Raw genomic sequence first — 20,796 nt, 5'->3', positions numbered from 1 at the left:
GTAGAGGTGCATTATAACCTTGCGGTAAATGGTATCCCGAAAACGGCTGCGTAGAAACACATTGTGTTTGGTATTAAACACCTTGGAATCATACTCCCACACCGGTAACTGGTGTGAGAAGTATGATTCTACCCTTCTGTAGCGAACTTCGTGGGGTCACTGGTCTATCTGGTGCCAGCCTCTCGACTCGGACCGCACAAAATGGATACTGCCAACCAGAGACACATTTCTGCCCTCCTGCTGTTGAGCCAAGGTCAGGCAGAGGAAGGCAGCACAATAGGCATCCTGTCACAAGGAAGTGTGACCCCCTCCCAGACAGGATTTAGTGTATTGGGGCTGGGTGGGTGCACTCTTAAGAGTGCCTGAAAGTCTGCACATGGGGCACATTTGGTGTCCCTGTGCATAGTCCAGTTCAGACCTGTTCTGGGAGCCATTGGCTCCTGCTCTGGCTCTAAACTGGACAAAGGACATGGGAGTGACTTCCCCTCTGTCCTGCCCCTCCCCTAGAAGGGTCCCCTAAATCTGTCCTGTGGGTAAAAAAGGGCTTACCTGACTGTAGCTCTTTAGATTTTACGCGGACAAGATTCTACTAGAAGAAATCACTGACCTTCGACCGTCTGGACACTCTGGACTTCGACTGGGCCCAACTTCGTACCTTTCCCCTTCCAAAGCTTTGTATGTGCCCTTGCTCCATACAGGCTCCGTGCAGGACCTGTGGTGCACTAAGGACGACTGAAGAATCTCCCTTGGGGTGAAGGAGTCACTCCCCTGCATTCGCAGGCACCTCAACGCAACTGACCGGTCTGCTGCTTCTGTGGACTCGAAGATTCCAGCAACACAGGAGGTGGGTTCCTGAAGAACCCTGAGGTTGATCTACCCTCTCAGCAAGTTTAAGGCCAATATCCCTCGTCGGGACTACATAAACTGAACCCCTGTGCACCGCGTCTATTTGCAATTGCATATGCTTGTTGCGATTCCCAAGCTTGTGCATTAGACTCCATGTAGTCCTGACCCTGAGCAGTATTTGCACCAAAGAACTCTGGCCTCCTTGCACCGAGTGCTTCATGGGCTGGTACTTTCCAATCTTGCTCGAGATCCCCATGCGACACCTGGTCATTCGGCCTTTGGGTCCTCCTGAGTGTCATCTTGATTTCTGTTGGGCTTTCCTGGTTGCTGCAGACGTGCCCTGACTCCCCATTGCTTTTTGAGTCCCCTGGTCCACACTGTAACCTGCTTGACCTTCCTGCGTAGGTTACTTTTGCCAAGGCTTTTTGGTGCTCCAGCCAGACACTGACCCCTCAGCACTCGACATCCTCCGTGGGGCAGCTTGCATTTGGCTCCTGGTACTTGTTGACGTCTCCTGGTCCTCGTGGCTGCAGAGTCTAGCATCCATTCTTCGCACCTGAAGCACCCGACATCGGTGGACATTCGTCTCCCGAGCCCTTGGTTACTCTGAAGTGACCCAGACTCTGTCCCCTCTGCTTTCAGGTTCCTTCCTTCCAGATTCCAGGCTTGGATTCCACCAGACACTTTTCACCTTCACGACGGCAGCACTTCTTTGAAGCCTTCCATAGAGAACAACGGCAATTTCCGAAGCCACTTCAGCCCTATGCACCGAGCTCCTATGGGATAGGTAACTCTGGTACTTCGGTATCCACGGGTGGGTTGGCTCTCCAACCTCTTATGTTCTGAGGGGTTCCTTCAAGTCCTCTTAGAAGGGTCCTTAAACTGTAAAAGTGCAACCGTGACTTCCCCATAGAATTGCACGGAGCCCACGGTCGTGTTAGCACACTGCACCTGTCCTCCGTTGGATCCCTATCTACTCACCTTGGGTGGTTCCTTGGGGTCCCAACGATTCTACGTGCTCCAGACCTTGTCTTGACCCGAGTCGTGGTGGTTATGCCCCTGTTTTAGTACATGGTTTTGTCTCTCCCTGGAGCCCACTGTGTATTGTGCTACTTACAATTGTGATACTAGAGAGTGTTATATTAATACATAGATATTTTTATATAACTACTGTGTGGTTCTTCTTTCATTTAATTAATTCAGGAGGTGATATTATGGTAAAACAAGCTGCTTTACATTCCTTCAAGATTAAGTCTGAAGGCTGCTCTCCACAGCTACCACCAGGATAGCTTTCTAAAGGTTATCGTTGACCTCATACATCATAAGGGTCATTTGGACTGGTGCACGGTGCTCACTTTAATTAGTGGATAGCATATACCAGGCCAATTTCTCACAGGTAACACACAGGTTTCTTGCCAGAGAAAGAGGAGTTTTGGAGCCCACCCCTAGAGGAAGATTTTTAGGGACCTTGGAAGACTACTTTTTGTCTTTACCATCCTCCCCACCCTTTTCTTGGGCCTTAGAAGAATCTTTTTTCTTCTGGTCACCTCCACCACCGCTGTTTTTGTGCTTATCCATGGAGTGGACCCATTTGTCTGCCTTCGTTCCCAATTCTTGGGGAGAGGTCAGATCAGAGTACACCAGGTACTGGTGCAGCTGCTGATTTGGACAGTTATTAAGGATGTGCTCCCTCATCGATAAATTGTACAATCCCTCATAGTCATGCACATTACTTCAATGAAGCCAGCCTTCCAGAGCCTTAATAGTGCTCTCTACTACAAAGTTAACCCAGTCTTGGGTGTATGCCTTCTGTGTGTCCCTAAACGTGATCATGTATTGCTCGGTGATTAAACCAAATCCATCTATGAGGACACACTTCAAAACTGTATAGTTGTCAGAATCTTCCTCCCTGACAGTGAGGAGGTTGTCTCTACCGTTGCTAGCTAAGGATAGCCACAGGATAGCTGCCCTCTGCCTTTGAGGGACCTTCTGTACTTTACAGGCCCTCTCCAAGGCAGTGATCCATTTATGGATATCATCCCCTTTCTGTTAAGGAGGAACTATCATGCTCCGGTCCCTAGTATCAAACAACTGATCCCTGACCCTTTGTTCACTAGTGCTGCCACCATGGGACCCTTGTCCCAAATTCTTCCCAACCTTCTGCACTTCCTGGGTCTCCTTATCATGGGCCAACTGCTCCTTTTGAGCCTGAGCCTAGCTCTCTCAAGTTTGAGGAGGTGGGATTCCTTCTCTAAGGAGTCCACCCTCTTGCTATAGACGTAGGTACCTATGGAAGGGTTAGAGGCATTGGAATGGACATAGGACCTAGACCTCCCCTGAACTCTTTTCACCCTCCCCCGAGGAACAAGGAGGGGGGGCGACCTCTAGGGGCCGTCTCTGGGTCATCTGACCCATTCCCTGGGAGATCAGAGTTTACTAGTGTGGGATCTTCAGACTCCTCCTTGTCATGTTCAGGATTCAGGTCACTGTGGTGAGCCACTCCTGACCCTTCTCCTTGAGCCTACCCCAACCCAGAGTTATCCTGCTCTTCTGTCCTTCCAGGATTCTGGTGGTCATCCTGCAGGAGCATCTCTGAGTTGCTCTTTGTGATGGTTACTACCTGTCATTAACTTCCTGGAACGTAAGACCACTGTATCTAGAGGGTCGGGACCCACTGGCTTCTCCAACTAAAGACGTGGTAAACTAGGTGAAGTAAGATATTGCAGCTACCTATCCTAGTAAAAACTAAACTTCCAAAGATTGGAGAAAGGGTTGTGCTAGACCCTTGACTAACAATCCTAAAAGTTCAGTAGAACTTATTACTTACAAAAAGTATTTTATATGTGCCTTAGCTAGTGATGGTTTTTCATCTAACCACTCCTAGACTAGCTGTGCAGGCTTAAATCCCATCGCTGCCATCAATGTAGGAGGCTGGCTTAGTATATGGTGTGCATACCTATTTAAGTGAAGCACCCTATGGTGATTTTAGTGGTCTTAGACAACCATAGAAAACTCCCTAAGTGGTAGCTGTGGAGAGCAGCCTTCAGGCTTATCTTAAAGGAGTATTAAGCAGCTTGTTTTACCAGATCTAATCATGTAGTTTAGGTTAAACGAAAAATAACCACACAGTGTATATAGAAAAAATTGTCAATTTTTTGCTCAACACTTACTAACACATTTGTATGTCTCCTACCCGGACATATCAACACAAATGCATACCAATACTTCAAATTCAGATAGGTATGTAAGCGCAATACACAGAGGTCTCCAGTGGGAGACCAAACCATATCCTAAAAAAAATGGAATGCAAACTGTGACCGAAGTCAGGACTTGGACCAGGAGACTCAGAGGAGCTAGGGACATAAGGAACCACCCAAGGTAAGTACCCAGGAACCCCACGGAGCTTGTGTGCAGAGTGAAAACACAGCAGCATACATAGCAGATGTCAACGGAAAAGTCGCGGTTGCAGTTTTGTAGAAGGACCTTTCCCAGTTGACCCTGAAGAAACACTGTGGAAGACAGAAGGTTGGATAGTCACCCCACCCGTAGCTGCAGTTTTGGAATTCAACACCACAAGCATTTCACCCTCATGTGCAGTATATACCTGTTGTCATACTGTTAAAAAATATATTATGTGCTGACTCTCACTTTTGAGACCACCAGTCCTTGTAGGTGTTTTTCACTGTGCCTATTCTTTGCTCTACCCCGCATCACACCTCCTCAAATCATACGTATACTTGTTATATTGACATTTTGCCTCAGTTACTATTACCTTTCAGTCAAATCCTTTCTTTGGTATCCTCGCCCACCAACCCCCCATTTTTCTGTCTTCCTCCTTTGTATCCCTCTCGTTCATTTTTCAGCCCATGGCCCTTACTTATTTTGCAACTTCTCGTGGCCAGCGTATTATGCTCTCTACCCGCTCTCCATGTTCAGTTTTTATGAACCCTGTGTTGCTATACAGCACATTCAACGTTCTGCCCCTTTACCCTCGATCAATCGTAGTGGTTAAAGGAACCCTAGCGTTTATTACGTGCCTCCTTTTAATTGTGGAACTATCCCTAGTGCATCATCAATTGCACTCACTGTGTAACTTCTTTTCCTCCATATTATGCCCTTTGCCGGCTCTTCATGTTTTGTTTTTGAAGAACCCTGTGTTGTTGATACAGCACATTCACCATTTCTGCCTTTGTGGTGTTTTCTGTTTTTAACATTTACCCGCACGCATCTGATTCTTGTACTAGAACATAAGCTCTAGTCTTTTTAGGTCTTGCGTGGGCGTGGCATCGAAGCTGCCCCGCCCCTGCAAGAGAATTTGTTACAAAAAGGGTGCTTTAAGCCCCGCCCCACGTTTCCATTGGGTAGAGTCAGCGTCTATTGTAAACGCTGGCTTCCCAATTGAAAGGAGTGTTTTTGGGTGCCACCCTGTCTGTTTTTCGGACAGCGTGGCATGCTTTCCGGCTTGTCATGAAGACTTCTTATTAGCTTGTTTATTTAGCAAGGTGATATTAAGAAAAGTCTTCACGAGCCGGGCGGCGCACAGGCATTCTGAGGGTGCCTTTTCAGAGCAGTTCCCCCTCCTCGCATGTCAAGGGAATGCACACTCTGTTTCCCTCCCCCCTTCTTCCCCATCCCACTCTCGAGCTGTGAAGTCAAAGGATTGCTGCCAAGATCGTTCGCCTGATTTCTCTTTTATAAAGTAAAAGCAAAGACGGAACGAAGCCTCTGAATATGGAGCTGAAAAAACAGCCGAGTAACAGAACACTGTCTTAATTTCTGTGTGTATCAAGTCAAGGTTGTGTTTTCATCCTGTTACTGTCGCGACACTGGTTCTGAAAAAAGTTCAAAAGAGACTGGAATTGGCATGCCATACTCCTCCATCCTCGCTGATAAAAATTCAAGAACCCCCTGCAGATGTAATTAATTGTCTGGCCAATCAGCATCCCGCTGAGAAGAAATGCTGTTGCTCCTCCTCAAGCAGACGTGTTTATTTTTTAATCAATTCAGTGGCGCAATTGTGTAATGTCACAGGCCATGGCAGTTGACGTGATGTAACCCCCCAACGCACACCGTATTCTGTTAAAAAAAAAAAGAAAGATTTGCACACTGAAGAAATGTTGATGTAAGGGCAGCTGCCGACTTTGGAACTGGGTTCGAGTTTCAACATCGGCTTGATGAATTTACTTGTTATAACCTGTATAAATTCTTTAAAAGTGTTTTGAAACTGTTTTAATGTCTGAATAAATTATCTGTTTTACCACTTTTTAATTGTGTATCTGTTGACCTCAGTTGAGGTGTAAATCAAATTTAACATCAATTCTGCGTCGGCTCTCAACATCTTGTTATTCTGGGCAAATCACTTCATGTCCTAGTGCCTAAAAAGAAAAAGAAATAGTATGTCCTTTTGTAACATAACTGGTGCTCGTGTAAAGCGCTCCGAACACCTTCGGTTCGAGTTCGCGCTATAAACTGCAACAACAAAAACATAATACCTAATGGACAGGGGCTGATTGGCAAGGCGGGCATTCGGGCATGGGCTGAAGGGCCGGTGCCTCAATGCCCTCTGTGGGCCGTTTTTTTCTCCCCTGTCCCAGTCCACAGAGAGTGGACTAGGAAAAGGGGAGAAAAAAAACGGCCCACAGAGTGCACGCAGACAGACAGAGAAAATGAAAGCAGCCTTGCTGTGCGGCCGGACAGCGATTGTCAGCTGTGGCCTCTCCTTCACCCCTGCCCTGCCAAGCAATCAAGCTGAGGCTGGGCTGGGGAGGGGTGATTGTTTGCAAGAATCGGCGTCTCTGGGGGCCAGGTGTTTCTCAGGCCTTTGAGCCATTTTCACCTCGGCCCCCCTGGGGCCCATGCAGCCCAGAAACGGTGTTAGCCTTAACACCTCGCCCACAGCCCTTCACTTTCAGGGCATAGTGGGCGAGGAAGAACGGGTCTTGCTGTGGGGGCCAGGTGATGTTTGGATTTTTTTTTATTTTATTTATGCAATTTTATATAGCGCGGACTTTACCCGAAGGTGTCAGAGCGCTTCACACTAGGAACAGCAATAATACATGAGGAGAAAAATTACAAGTGGACAAATTACAAAAGCAAACGTTAAGTTACATGAATCAAAAGTGATAATAGTGAGCAACCAAAATACATGAGGTAGCAATCGGTACATTACAGGAGGAAAAAGTGATAAATGTGCAGGTTACAAAAGCGTACAAAGTACAATTAGAGGTATAATACTGCAATAAATGGCAGACACTCCAGCACAAGAACAAACGTTACGTAGGCAATGGTGGCACTTGTGCAAGTATCTAAAGCAAACAAAAGTGAGAGGTAGCATACAGTGTGATACCAGAGAAAAGTGACGTGTGCAAGTTACAAAAGGGTAACATACACAGGTACAAGGGTAATACTACAGTAAATGGTAAACACTCAAACTGCCAGAACACACTGGGAAGGCACTTCCCATGCTCCAGCTTCACCTCAGCCTCCCCCCTGGCTACCTGGCTACCATGGATGACCCAGAAAGCTGTGTTTTGTGCTCCCCTGCCAGGACATTTTCCCGAGGCCTGGAGGGCTGATTAATTTACTAATTGCAGGGGCCTTACCTCTGTTCATGTGCTCCTGAGCTGAAGGTCTGGGGAGGGATAAGTAGGTTAGTAATAGCAGGGGCTTTGCTGCTTTTCAGGTGCTCCTGTGCTGGAGGGCTGGAATAATTTTGTGACAGAAAGGGGCCTTGCTATTTTTTTTAGTTGCTCAGCATGTAGGCCATTGTCACCTTGGCCCTGTTTCCTGTGGAAGAACAGTATCCTCCCACTTTCATTCCTTGTCTGTGCAAATGGTGTTTCATGAAAGGGCACGCCCCTTGAATGTGGGCCACGCCCCTTAAATATGGGCCACGCCTCTTGAACGTGGGCCACTTTTTTCGTCAGTGCCTGGGCCGAATTGTGATCCCAATCCGACCCTGCTAATGGACATGTGTAAATTATGCAATCCGCTTCTCCTCAGAAACTGGTTCCTCCAGTTTAAGGTGGCAGACTGCCTATCAAATTGTTTGATAATTTTTTTTAGATATTGCACGCGAAGACCTCATTAGCCCTCGCGCCTGTTGCGTCACACGCAGGGTACCTTCATATTTTCAGCACATATTTTTATGTCCATGCTGCAGGAGCAAGGATGGGCTTCTGCACTAACTACCACGATGTGATCTCTATCAATTCCAGTGGCGGGAAGTCGTTTCAACAAATAAATGCTCTCCCCCCCCAGCTCTGCACAGATTACCTGCTTTCATCTGCGGGGAATACAACAGGAAAACATAGTCTGCGGCAAAGGGGCGGGTCCGCGCCATCACCTCACACGTAACCGGTACTCCCGTCAGCATGAAAGCGGGATTTATTGCCTCACACGGGAGTCTTCAAAGGGCGGCATGATATACTGCGGGGCTCAGCTTTCCGAGGTCACACACTCCTCAACCACCAGAGTCAGTCAAACTTTGTACCTCAGTTCGGCCCCCAGAGCGCACCGTTCCCTCCTCGACACTTTGAAAAGTCATTCCGTTAGAGGACACATGTTTTTCTTAGAAAGGCACATCTAATCTGAAGGAACCTACGTGTCCCCTCTTTATCACCCAGGCATACCCGATGCCAGAAAACTTCCTAATTGCCTCAATCTGTAAAGCGCTCTGATATCCTTCGTGATCAAGTTCGCGCTATATAAAACTTTATAAATAAATACCCTAGAAACAATGCCAGCTAAAATATGAATTTGGGGTAAAGGGTTGCCATTTGAAGTAAGTTTTCTTGCTCGACTTCCAGCGGTTTATCTTTCAAACCAGTAAGTGTTTTGGGAATTAAGATACTCTGCTTGGAACAAGCCTATTGATTTATGGCAGGCGAAGTCCACATTCCTTTGAGTGTTAGGGCCTGGTTACAAAACATTTCTGACTGGAGACATTTCATGTCCTTAGTGGTAAGTTAAGGTGGTGCTTGCTCCAAACATTTTACCACTTTACTTTTAAAACACTATTCTGGGGTATCATTTGTGCATATTTGTGATGTTTTCTGTTGTATTTTATGCTGCTGTGTTTTCATGCTGCATTATTGCAATGTGATTTTATTGTACTGTGGTAGCTGTGTTCTGTTTTGTTGTGGTGAGCCCTGTTATGTTTCTAAATGCTTTTTTGTGTTGCTTTGTGTAAAGTGTTGTGTTATCTTCTCATGTTTACTTTCGATGTGTCAGAAATGCTGCTAGATTTCCAGCACAGAGCAACACAGTCAGCCTAAAACTGTGGCAGTGAGTGTGGGCATCATTTAGACCTTGGTGAATGCGGGACTTGCGCCAAACAGCGGTGGATGTCCCATTCACCCTATTTCGAGTTCATAGACATTAATACAATGTAAATTGGGTGTACAGGACATCAGTGCTTAATTTGAATCAGTGGTTGCCTGTGGGGCCTTTCAGCACTTATTTTTGGGGACCCATACTTATTTTTCCACATCAGATATTTACAGAGAGAAAGAAAAACACACATATCGGAAAGACGGAGGAAGAGAAAGATGACAAAATCATCACAAAGGGAGAAATCAGGATTCTGCAAAAGTGAGAAAAAGAGTCAGAAAGTGTCTGGAAGTGGATAACGGAGCCATTAGGTGGATTTAAGACTAAACAACCTTGGTATTCGGCATACCAAAGTTTAATTGCACTGGCTGCAAACTTGTGAGTAGAGCTTCGGGAACTGACAGTCTTTCTTTTACAAATTAAGCTCTACGGACATCCCGCACTTTTTTGGCAAATGTCTGGTGTCCACCAAACTTCTAATGATGCCATCAGTCTAGGCTTAGCACCCCAGTGCCTAATTTGAGCTGGTGGTTCCCACACTGGCACTTCATCACCACCACCAGCGCTTTTTATGAACACCAGTTAAGGATACATTCATTTATGGTAGGCACTGGGAGATCAAGTGATTTGCCCATAATCACAGGATGTTGAGCCGACTTTGCGCCTTGAACCTGGTTCCCAGCTCCGAAGCTGGCAGCTCTGGCCATTACGCCACATCATCTCCTCACTTTCATGCTGAGTAGTTGGTTCTGTTCTTGGCGACGCTAGCAGGAGAAATGGGCTGGTGCAAGCTGCCACCTGACGAGAGCCCGGGCACTTATTTTCTACAAAAAAGCAGTTTTTCTACAGTTTCATTTGTGTCTTCTATCACTGTGAATGCTCCTGCTTCCACCAGGCACACACACCACCAGCCGTCAGTGCACGCTACCACCAGTCACACACAGCACCAGCCGTCAGTGCACGCTACCACCAGGCACACACACCACCAGCCATCAGTGCACGCTTCCACCAGGCACACACCACCAGCCATCAGTGCACACTTCCACCAGACACACACCACCAGTCGTCAGTGCACGCTTCCACCAGGCACACACACCACCAGCCGTCAGTGCACGCTTCCACCAGGCATACACACCACTATCCGTCAGTGTACGCTTCCACCAGGCACAAACACGACCAGCAGTCAGTGCACGCTTCCACCAGGCACACACACCACCAGCCGTCAGTGCCCGCTTCCACCAGGCACACACACCACCAGCCGTCAGTGCACGCTTCCACCAGGCACACACACCACCAGCCGTCAGTGCACACTTCCACCAGGCACACACACCGCCAGCGCACGCTTCCACCAGTCACACACACCACCAGCCGTCAGTGCACACTTCCCCCAGGCACACACACCACCAGCCGTCAGTGCACACTTTCACCAGGCACACACACTACCAGCCATCACACACTATCAGGCGTCGGTGCAGGCTTCCACCAGGCACACACCACCAGCCGTCCGTGCACGCTTTCACCAGGCACACCACATCACCATCCGTCTGTGCACGCTTTCACCGGGCACATGCACCACCAGCCGTCAGTGCACACTTTCACCAGGCACACACACCACCAGCCGTCAGTGCACGCTTCCACCAGGCACACACACCACCAGCTGTTAGTGCACGCTTCCACCAGGCACAGACACCACCAGCCGTCAGTGAACGCTTTCACCGGGCACACACCACCAGCCGTCAGTGCACACTTTTACCAGGCACACACAACACCAGCCGTCAGTGCACGCTTTCACCAGGCACACACACCACCAGCCGTCAGTGAAGCAGGCAGGCTCTTCTCAGAGTTTCTTGGTAAATATGTGTTCGATGCCTGGAAGGGAGTTGGTCGACTTTCCTTAAACCATTTTAAGTATGCAGGTGCGGTGCATGAACTCCTGAGTGAGAAGAGTCATGCTGCCTGGGGCTCACTCACTCCACACTTGTAAATTGCGCCTGCACCAGGTTTTTTCTCATTTGCAAAGTTCGACGCATGCACACAGCTAGGCAGCCCCCACACCCCCGGGAATGACTGCTTCCTACATCCAGAATGGAAACAACATTCAGAGCAAGATAAACAAGTTTATTTGATGCACAGAACTGTTAACAAAAACCATGTCCAGCTATTGTAGATCTGGCAACTTAAACAAAACGGAAACATAAAGCAAACAAGCATTGGCATAGCCAATAAGTCTCGCTTTTTGGACCCTATAAGTATTTAGTTATGCAACAGAATATCCTTGGTGGAACAACACCAACTGTTGCATGGCTAAACACTTATAAGGTCCTAAATGCGAGACCTATTGGATATGCTAATGCTTGTGCTGTTTGTTGTACCGCTCCCTCAGACTCTCTCCTCAGAAGTTTATCCTTCTCTTAGTGCCTTAAAACATCAACCATACCATTGTCTTATGCCACTTTTGTCACCAGCTCTTTGTTGTTTTGTTTTTTGAAGTCACCATTATTTGCCTCCACACTACTCTTATAGGGTTTCCACGTGTACTAGTGTTTTTTGTTCACAAGAAAATGCTGTTTTATCCCAAGTGGGTGTTTTTTCAAGTCCACTAGTATCCACTTTTGTATCCTTCCCAGCCCTGAAGAAGTCACAGGATACTTCCCATTGTGACGAAACACGTGTTGGCTGGTTGTCCTTTGTCCTTTTGCTATTGAGATTAAAATAATAAACATTGACTATTCAAGTGGACTTTAATAACACCTCTACAAATGCTCAAAACATCAACAAACATTGTTTTTATTGTACAAACGTGTGCCCAGGACTTGGCTTTTCACCCCATCGGTGGATACCCCAAGAACTAAGATACTTCTACCAGAGAAGCCGGGTGCATAGGTGCGAAGTGATGTCAGAAACCGTCGTAGACCACAATGGAGAACTTCAGAAAAGAAACTGCTAGAGAAGACTGAGCAAGAGTCCTGTATAATCCAAGGGTGAGTTCTTGAAGAGTAGAACCTGCAAGCAGAGGGGACAAAGTCTATGCCACTTGTAGGTAACCAGGAGGCACGGAAGTGCAATGCCCACTGATGTCTGAAGATTCAGGAGTGTTGACTGTGATCTCGTTGCTGCAGCTGTGAAGACCAGGTGATGCAAAGGAAGATCAGGAGTCGTGCACGAGCTGTCCCGCATCGGAAGTCGAGAACCAGGGGGGGTCGGTGTCTGTCAGGAGCACCAACAAGCCTTGGCGGCCGCAACAGGCATAAAAAGTCAAAAAGGAGCAACGATGGGACCAGCAAGGTCCAAGGGACTCCGCACAAGCAGGAGAGTCAGATCAGGGTCCCAGCAATCTGGGGAGCCCACTGAAGCAGCAATAGACCGTAAAGAGGACCCACAGGCTGAAGGCACAGGAATTGCAAGAGGACCTCAAGCAGTTTACCAAGAAGGAAGGCCCACGGTGCAGAGGGTGCAGCGAAAACGCTGTACTTGGCAGGGAAACATACTGGATGCTGGATCTTCTTGTAGCACGAAGATCTCTGGAGTGCAAAGCCAACATGACTTGCCATCTGCGCAGGGGTTTGGTCACAGCAGTTCTGATGAGGGATACTAGCCTCAAAGGTGCTGAGAGGACAAGTGAGACCTCAAGGGAGTTGCAGAACCACCACCTTTATTGCTGAGCCTTTCAAGTCTGTGGGAAGTCAGGAGCAGCAGACCGATCAGCTGCGTTATGGTGCCTGCAGATGCAAGTGAGTGACTTCTTCACTCCAAGGGATATTACTTCAGGTACCCTTGATGCCCACAGGTCTGTTGAAGATCCCAGAAGAAACACAGACGACGAAGAAGACTTGCAGAACTGCGAGACCAGGAGCAGCAGGACTCCTCCGTGATCTGGTCTTGGTTCCAGGTGAAGTCCAAGTGTCCAGATGTTCAGCAGGAAGAGGGCAGAATCATTTCTGTGGTCAGCAGCAGCACTAGCTTGCTGGCAGACCCTGGAAGGCTGTTACCGGGAGTACTCTGGGCTTCCCATATGAGCTCCCCAGTGCATGGAATCATACCTCCAACACAGGTAATAGTGTTGGGGGATGATTCCAACACCATTACCGGTGTTGGAGGCATGATTCCATGGCCAGGTTTGGCACAGTCACTATATAGTTAGCCATCACGTAATGATGGATGGCCACTATGTGTATTGAAATGGCTGGCTGCACCTACCAAGCCTTGAGAATCGACTCCAGGGTTTGTAGGGGTGTCCTGCTCATGCCGGGGCACCCACACATTATAACCCAGCACCCTGCCTTCAGTATTGAAAGTTCTGCCTTAGGGGTGACTTATAGGTTTTAAGTGTCCTCAGATATAAGAAAATGTATATCTGTCGTAAGTGGTGCTAGCACCAACTTATGCAGACTGCAACGGCATGCATGTAGTCACAGTTTGAGAAGTCCCTCATGGGTGGCACAATAAATGCTGCTGCCCATGGCAGACCCCTGCTGTACATATGCCCTGGGTACTTCAGTACCATATACTCAGGACTTATAGGGGTACACCAGTAGCCAATTGTGGAGGTACAGATGTACTTACCATGTCAATTTAGGGAGGAAGCACAGTGACTGGGGTCCTGATTAGCAGGGTTCCAGTCAGACTATTCAAAAACATACTGATACCAGCAAAAGTTGGGGTAATCATGAAAGCAGATCCTTCATGCCTACATTAAGGATTTCATGGAAGGCCTCACACGGACTATCCCACCCCAATGCCTCCTGCTACTGTGTGGAATCTTAATATAGTTATCATGAGCCCTCCCCACCTCCCTCCTCATTCGTACCAGTACATACTGGCCCACTACAATTCCTTTCCCGGAAGGTGGCTTTCCTTGTAACCTTCACTTTTCTCAGGCGAGTCAGTCAGATGCACGCTCTTACCTTGGAAAAGGCTTTCTGCCAAGTCAATCATGATAGAGTGATTCTCCGAACCAATCCTAAATTCCCTCCTAAGGTAATCCCCAGTTTTCACCTTAATCAGGCAGTCAAGCTCCCAGTGTTCTCTCCACACCAGAAACTGTAATAGAACATGCTCTGCACACTTAAGATGTCAAGAGAGCGCTAATGTAGTATATTGACAGGACAAAACCCTTCCATAAGACACAACAGCTATTTGTGTCTTACTCCATGCCAAACAAGGAGCATGCTATTTCCAAGGCAGGTGTTGAATCTTGGCTGGTCAATGCATACAGACTTAAAGCTAAAAGAACCCTGCCCACCCCCCCACCCACCAGACCTCATTCCACTCAAAGGAAGGGGCATCTATTTCTTTATTAGGTAATATACCATTGGAAGACATCTGTAAAGCAGATGTGTGTTCCAGCCCTTATACCTTTCCCAAACACTACTGTATAAATGTCCTAGCCAGACAGCAAGCTAATGTTGGTCACTTTGTCCTACACCTTTCTAGTCTTCTGCAACATCCTCAGGCTAAGCCAACTCTTTTAGGAGGACGGCTTTACAGTCAGTGCACAGCATGCATATTTACAGCAACACATGCCAGGAATGCAAATTATTACTTACCCTGTAAGCATCTGTGCTTGGCATGTAGTGCTGTAGATTCACATGCGCTCACCCTCCTATCCGGTCGCTTTTAGTCATTACAGATATTCTTTCCTTTTGTTTTTGTATATACCTTCCTTTGCGTGGTCATCTTTACTGTGTCTCTATGTTCCTTCTCGAGTCACGCCCTCAGTGCAGGAAAAAACTATCTAACAATGAAGCTGACGCCCATGCACATTACCACTATGAGGTGGAGTTTCTAGGTTCCATGATTTGAAAAGACGTTTGAAAAAAAACAAGATGTACATGTCTGAGCCCAACACTAGATGGCAAGAGTATGTACAGCATGTGATTCTACAGCTCTACATGCCGCTAAAAGATGCTTACTGGGTAAGTACAATTTTCCTTTTGAATGTAGTGCTCATTTGAGAAGTATTCTGTGCTTCTTTCTGTTTAATGTCCAGGACAATCCTGGTGTAGAGACGCAAGACCTCAAGCTATACTTTTCCTAAAACTAGGACAGGACAGGCATATGTTGTTTTGTGCAAACGTTGATAATTTACTACGTTTTGAAGGTTGCCTTAATTTAGTTGGTGACTATACTGACTGTTCTCTTCATTTCAGAGCTGTAGACTGTATGCAACAAAACACCTAAGAGTATTGCTGAGAGCCAATGTTGAATTTTTCAGTAACTGGGGTATTGAGTTACTGGTGACACAGCTGTATGATAAAAGTAAAGGTGTCTCATCTGAAGCCTTGGAGATCCTAGATGAGGCATGTGAAGACAAGGTAGGCCACATGTGTGACTATAGTGTCACAGCATTGATCATTTTAATAGGTAATACTAGTATTTAAGACTAGTACTGTCATGTGAATCCTTTCTTAGTTTTTTCCTCTATTAGGAAGCATCCATAGATTACATTTTCTACCTCACTTTATTTCACATTATTGTACAGACTGTTGGATTATACACCTCTGTGAGTGAATGCCAAGCAGGGTACCCATTGGTAGTTGGTAGCAAATACGGTATATCTCCTTAAGGGTCTGCTAAAAACTGGCTGAATGAGTAAGTTAACATGAGTAGTTTTAAAATGTATATTATGGTTGGATATATGACATAGGTCAAATACGTGTGATGGCTGAAGTTAGGTCATATGTATTTAAAAGAAATGTCTGACTCTCACCTCTCAGTTGCCCTTTCGTCAAAATAGACAATAGTCTACTTGTTTATGCCTGCCATAGACCAGGTAGAAAGAATAGTGGACATCGAAGTCAAAATTCAGGAATTTCGCCTTCAGGAAACAACTCAAGACCTGGCTGTTCGAGCAGTAGCATACCCCTCCCCCCAAGCGCCTTGAGACCCTCCCGGGTGAGTAGTGCGCTATACAAATGGCATGATAGATTGATTGATTGAAAATTCTCAAATTGGAGGCGGCTTCAGAGACAGACTGATAATGGCTTCCAGCATCAGTTGTATTTAAATAGGACCACCCTAAACAGTTGCAACAAGACACATCCAGACAGATTTGGATGGCATCTCAGAGCTGTGTCTATGATGCTGGGAACAAGTCTGGGAAATTGTTATATTGGCTGGTGCTAGAGGTGGCCACCTGGATGGTTTCCTTCTAATACTAGGGGGTAACCTAAATACGCATGAAGTGGGGGATATAATCAAACAGTTGCCCTATGTTACCAATAACTATATGCAAAGAGAGCATTTCTTGAATGAGAGCTAGCCAATCGACTGATAACGGACATACCTTTTCCAACCCTTAAGGACCACAACAGTACGATGTTACATAGACACTTATAGATGGAGGTGATTGCGAAAGCAATATTGGACATGCAGTCAGGCGAGACATCGGGTCTTGATGGCTTTCCTTTAGCTATCGCCGGTCCAGCTACAAATGTATGAGCCACCGAGTACATGGGGCCTTCCCCAGCATCTGCAACTAGCCACAATTCTAGTGCTCCCCAAGTATAAACCTCAGAAGGATGAATGTGTGTCCTACCACCAGTATTTGTAAATGCTGCATCACATCTCCCAGGCCATCGGCAACATCACAGGAGATCGATGCTTTTAAGGAGGCTATGATGTGTATTTTTGACCCTCGTCCTACTTCCTTTGGTGTGCGCCATTGAGCCCCAAAGACCCGTAGAGGCCTACAGTTGAATTAATGCCAGAAGGGGAGTCCGCCTTCTGAGCCCATCTCTGGTTCCATACTGACTCTGATGCAGATTTCCAATCCAGCTCCAAGACCTGTGCCAATCCATCTTTATTGACCCCGTCTCAACTTAACTGGGGCGGAGGTTCAGCCCCTGCCGACTTAGGTGTGTGGCCTTAGCCAAGTTCACTCTTTGACTCACCTGCAGCTCACCCAATTTCCATAGGATCTGATTTTGACAAAACACTCACTCCGTCAATCAATAGAGCATGCCGTTCCTATCAAGAGATGTGAAAAATGTAATAGAGATAAGGTCGGTGGTGAACTGAGAAATCAGATCGGAAGATGTGATTGCTCAGGAGCAATTGCCCTCACACACCCAAATGGGTGTCATGCTTCATTATAGGGCAGCTCCTCATTGTGCTGGAGCTGCAATGCCCAAAGGGCCCCTCGACGGGACTCTTAAGTGTAGATCTTTTGATTAGACGCTGTTTGTAAAGTATAAGTGGCAGTGTTCTGAGTGTAAAAAGATGTAGAATGGTGAGGTGTGAGTTAAAAGTAACTAAGAGGTACCCCGACAAATTAAATATTTTATTCCTCTTGTTATAGCTAAAAGAAGTGGGTGACTGGATGCAAATATACTGGTTTGATACTGCTCATAGCTGTATAAAAAGGTCAAAATGTTTCCTCCTGTCTTGCTTTACACTCCCAAATAAAATAAATTCAGCACTACCTAGCAGAAGCATTCTGTATAGCAAGAAAACACCTGGAAAGGGGCTCCATCCTCACCAAATGAGGCACATCAAGAGACCGTTTTCAGAATAAAGCATGGGAGTTTATTAGTGCAACACTCCCTAGCAGAAAGGCTTTCCGAGATGTCAAATGAAAACAACATAACAAATGTAAATATCCTCCTATATTTATATTCAAGCAAATAATATAAAACACCAGAATATAATTATGGTAAAACACATGCAGATAATAAACACTTACAAGTCAGATAATAATGAAACATTCACAAGTGAAATGGAAGGGAGAAACACCTAAGCAGATAATACTAAGCAGATAATAATAATGGATGTCTAATACAAGAAACAAGCTGTGTCAAATGCAAGTAATCAACTACAAGAAATAAACACTATCAAATGAAAGACTCGAATATAAAGAGTATGTATAAATAGAATGGAAGCATATAAAATATATACAGCATACATCAGATAATGCCAAGGAGCAAGTACCAATGTCTAAAAATACTTTACATGATGGTCACTCACCACACAGACAAACACACATGTAGAAATAACTCTATATCTATACATATATCTCAATACCAATAATCCAAAAAGATCTAACCAGCTGCAATATCTTTATCTTAGCCAACACAAGACTGGGGGATCCCAACTGACAATCTGGGGGTCAAGAGACTCCTGAAGCCAGGAAATGTAGCACTGAGCAGATACCTTCATCTCTCAGGAGAGACATCCTTGTTATCCAGTATTATGGGTATCTTAAATAGATTCACATGCCTGAATCATTCCCCGTCGTCGGGGTGGGAGTCCCTGGTATATAATAACAGTAATGTCATATAGACATATATATATACTAATAGGCCAGAGGCCTCACATTAGTAACCTATCCAAGTCCTTTTGTAAAAAGGACCAAACTTTGGGCAGGAGCCAATCAGCTACTACCACCCTCTAGAACCTTCCTGGAAGGAGCCCTAGTCCCTCAGATTTTTTACCGCACGTCGTGCTAAGGGAGTCTCCACTGAGCTCTGCTCAGATTTCTGGTATTTTTGGATTTATTCCATATTTTTCTCTTCAATATTACTCTTGTGGAGGAGTGCTAGAGCAGCTATGTCTACCACTCCTAAAAAAAGGCTCTTTAGACCCTGTGCCTCGTGTAGTAAGCTGAGACTGCATGTAGATGACAAACATGAAGACTGCGTCTACTGTCTCTACCCTGAAGATTCTGCCAAGGATTGTAAGGTCTGCCACACTTTCTCTGTCAAGACTTTAAAAGACAGAGAGGGTTATGTTATGTTATGTTATGTTAAGGGGGTATTTATTGAGCGCACTATCACCGTGGGTATCATGGCGCTGAAAAGGTACATGAGGAGGAACAGAGGGAATTTAGCTAGGTTGTGGGAAAAGCCAGGTTTTTAAAGATTTGCGAAATTGAATGAGAGAACCAGAGATCCTAACTGGGAGAGGAAGGGAATTCCAAAGTTTGGGGCCGAGGAAGGCAAATCTTCGACCACCAGATCTGCAGAGTTTAAAGGAAGGGACCACCAAGAGATGTAGATGAAGGGATCTAAGGTTACGTGAGGGGCAGTAGGGTCGAATAAGAGATTTCAGAAAAGCGGGGCAAGCACCAGAAAGAGACTTAAAAACAAGACAGCCAAGCTTAAAGGCAGCCCTTAGGCTGACAGGGAGCCAGTGAAGCTTGGCAAGGAGGGGTTTGGCAGACTGCCACTTCGGTATCCCGAGGGCCTATCTCGCCGCCTGGTTTTGAATGATTTGCAACCTGTAGATGGAACATTTGGGCAAACCATAATAGATGGAATTCGAAAAGTCCAGGCGGGAGAGGACGAGGGCCATGATGACTTGTAGCAGGGCATCGGGGGTGAGGAGGTAAGCCACCTTCCTAATCCTGCGTAGCTGGAACATGCAGGAGGAAACCACCGTCCCCACCTGCTGCCCGAGAGAGAGCCCAGCGTCAATGGTGACCCCAAGGCTTTTCACCGAGGCTACCGGGGTGGGGGGGGGGGCCAAGCTCTGCCGGCCAGAAGTGTGGACCCCAGTGTACGGAGCTCTTACCCGGCAGGAGGAGCTCCGTCTTTCCTGGGTTCAATTTCAGCTGGTTCTGACACATCCACTGAAAAATATGGGACATAACTGCCTGGAAGGTGGGAATAGCAGAGGGAGAGTTTAGGGAGAAAATGAGTTGTTGGTCGTCCGCGTAGTTAAAGACGGTGACGTCCCACTGCCTCAAAGAAAAAAGAAGGGGGCGAAGATAAAGATTAAAGAGAAGAGGGGATAGAGAGGAGCCCTGGGGGACCCCACAAGGCAGGTATTCCCTAGGTGCCCTAAATGTGCCTAGGCTGAGAGACTGGGATCTCCAAGTGAGGAATGATTTAACCCATGCCAGCGCCAGGCCCTGGATGCCGGCCTGTTCGACACGGTGGAGAAGGATGTTATGGTCCACCGTGTCGAAGGCGGCCGATAGATCTAATAGTACCAGGGCCTGGGAGGTACCCTTGTCGGCTCCACCTCTCAAGGTATCCAGAACCGCCAGGATCACAGGGTCGCCTGCTTCTGTGGCTTCAGAGACTAAAGGACAAGGATCAAACAGTCTCCTCAGGTGAGAGCGAGTGTTCCTTCAGGAGCTCACACTCCTCTGCTAAAAGGCCAAGACAGATATCTCCAGGTCCATCTGATATGCCATCTCAAAAGAAGACGCCAAAGTCTTCAGAGGGTCGTCCAAAAGCCAAGACAGTTTAGACTTCTCTTCAGGAAGCCACCTTCAAGAAGCCTGTGCTGGTGTCTTCTGCCTTGCCTGTGACAGCGTCGACAGTAACCATCTCTACGTCGATAGCATCAACCTTCACCACATTGTCGACCACTACCTCAGCATCGTCGTCGACGGGTAGGTCTATTACATCAATAATTCCTGTCAAAAAAGCGTAGACGAAGCCTCCGTCGACGATAGGTTCTGCGTCGACGAAGTCGAAACCGTCGTCGACGAAGGTCCCATTGACGTCGACGACAACCTCGTCGATGAGGTCATCGTCGACGAAGCCATCAACATCGACACAAGCGTCGATGAGGCCATCGACAATGAGGCCGTTGACGAAGCCATCGACGACGGCTCCAGCGTCGACGCCGCCGTCGACGAAGAAGCCATCGTCGACGACGCTACCGTCGTCG

General features: G+C 46.8%; 1 protein-coding gene across 3 annotated transcripts in view; it reads left to right on the top strand.

Moving 5' to 3' along the window:
* Positions 1-20,796, top strand: part of RICTOR (RPTOR independent companion of MTOR complex 2) — a 1,600,666-nt gene that overhangs the window by 561,826 nt on the left and 1,018,044 nt on the right. For all 3 annotated transcript variants that reach the window (XM_078674985.1, XM_078674984.1, XM_078674983.1), the window contains exon 23: positions 15,327-15,491. In XM_078674985.1, coding sequence (XP_078531111.1) covers positions 15,327-15,491 — 165 coding nt within the window. The remainder of the gene's footprint in view (positions 1-15,326; positions 15,492-20,796) is intronic.

Source organism: Lissotriton helveticus, chromosome 2_1, assembly GCF_964261635.1.
Source record: "Lissotriton helveticus chromosome 2_1, aLisHel1.1, whole genome shotgun sequence".
In the NCBI taxonomy this organism is placed as follows: domain Eukaryota; kingdom Metazoa; phylum Chordata; class Amphibia; order Caudata; family Salamandridae; genus Lissotriton; species Lissotriton helveticus.
The sequence above is the reverse complement of the archived record's forward strand: the minus strand, read 5'-3'. Positions and strand labels throughout refer to the sequence as shown.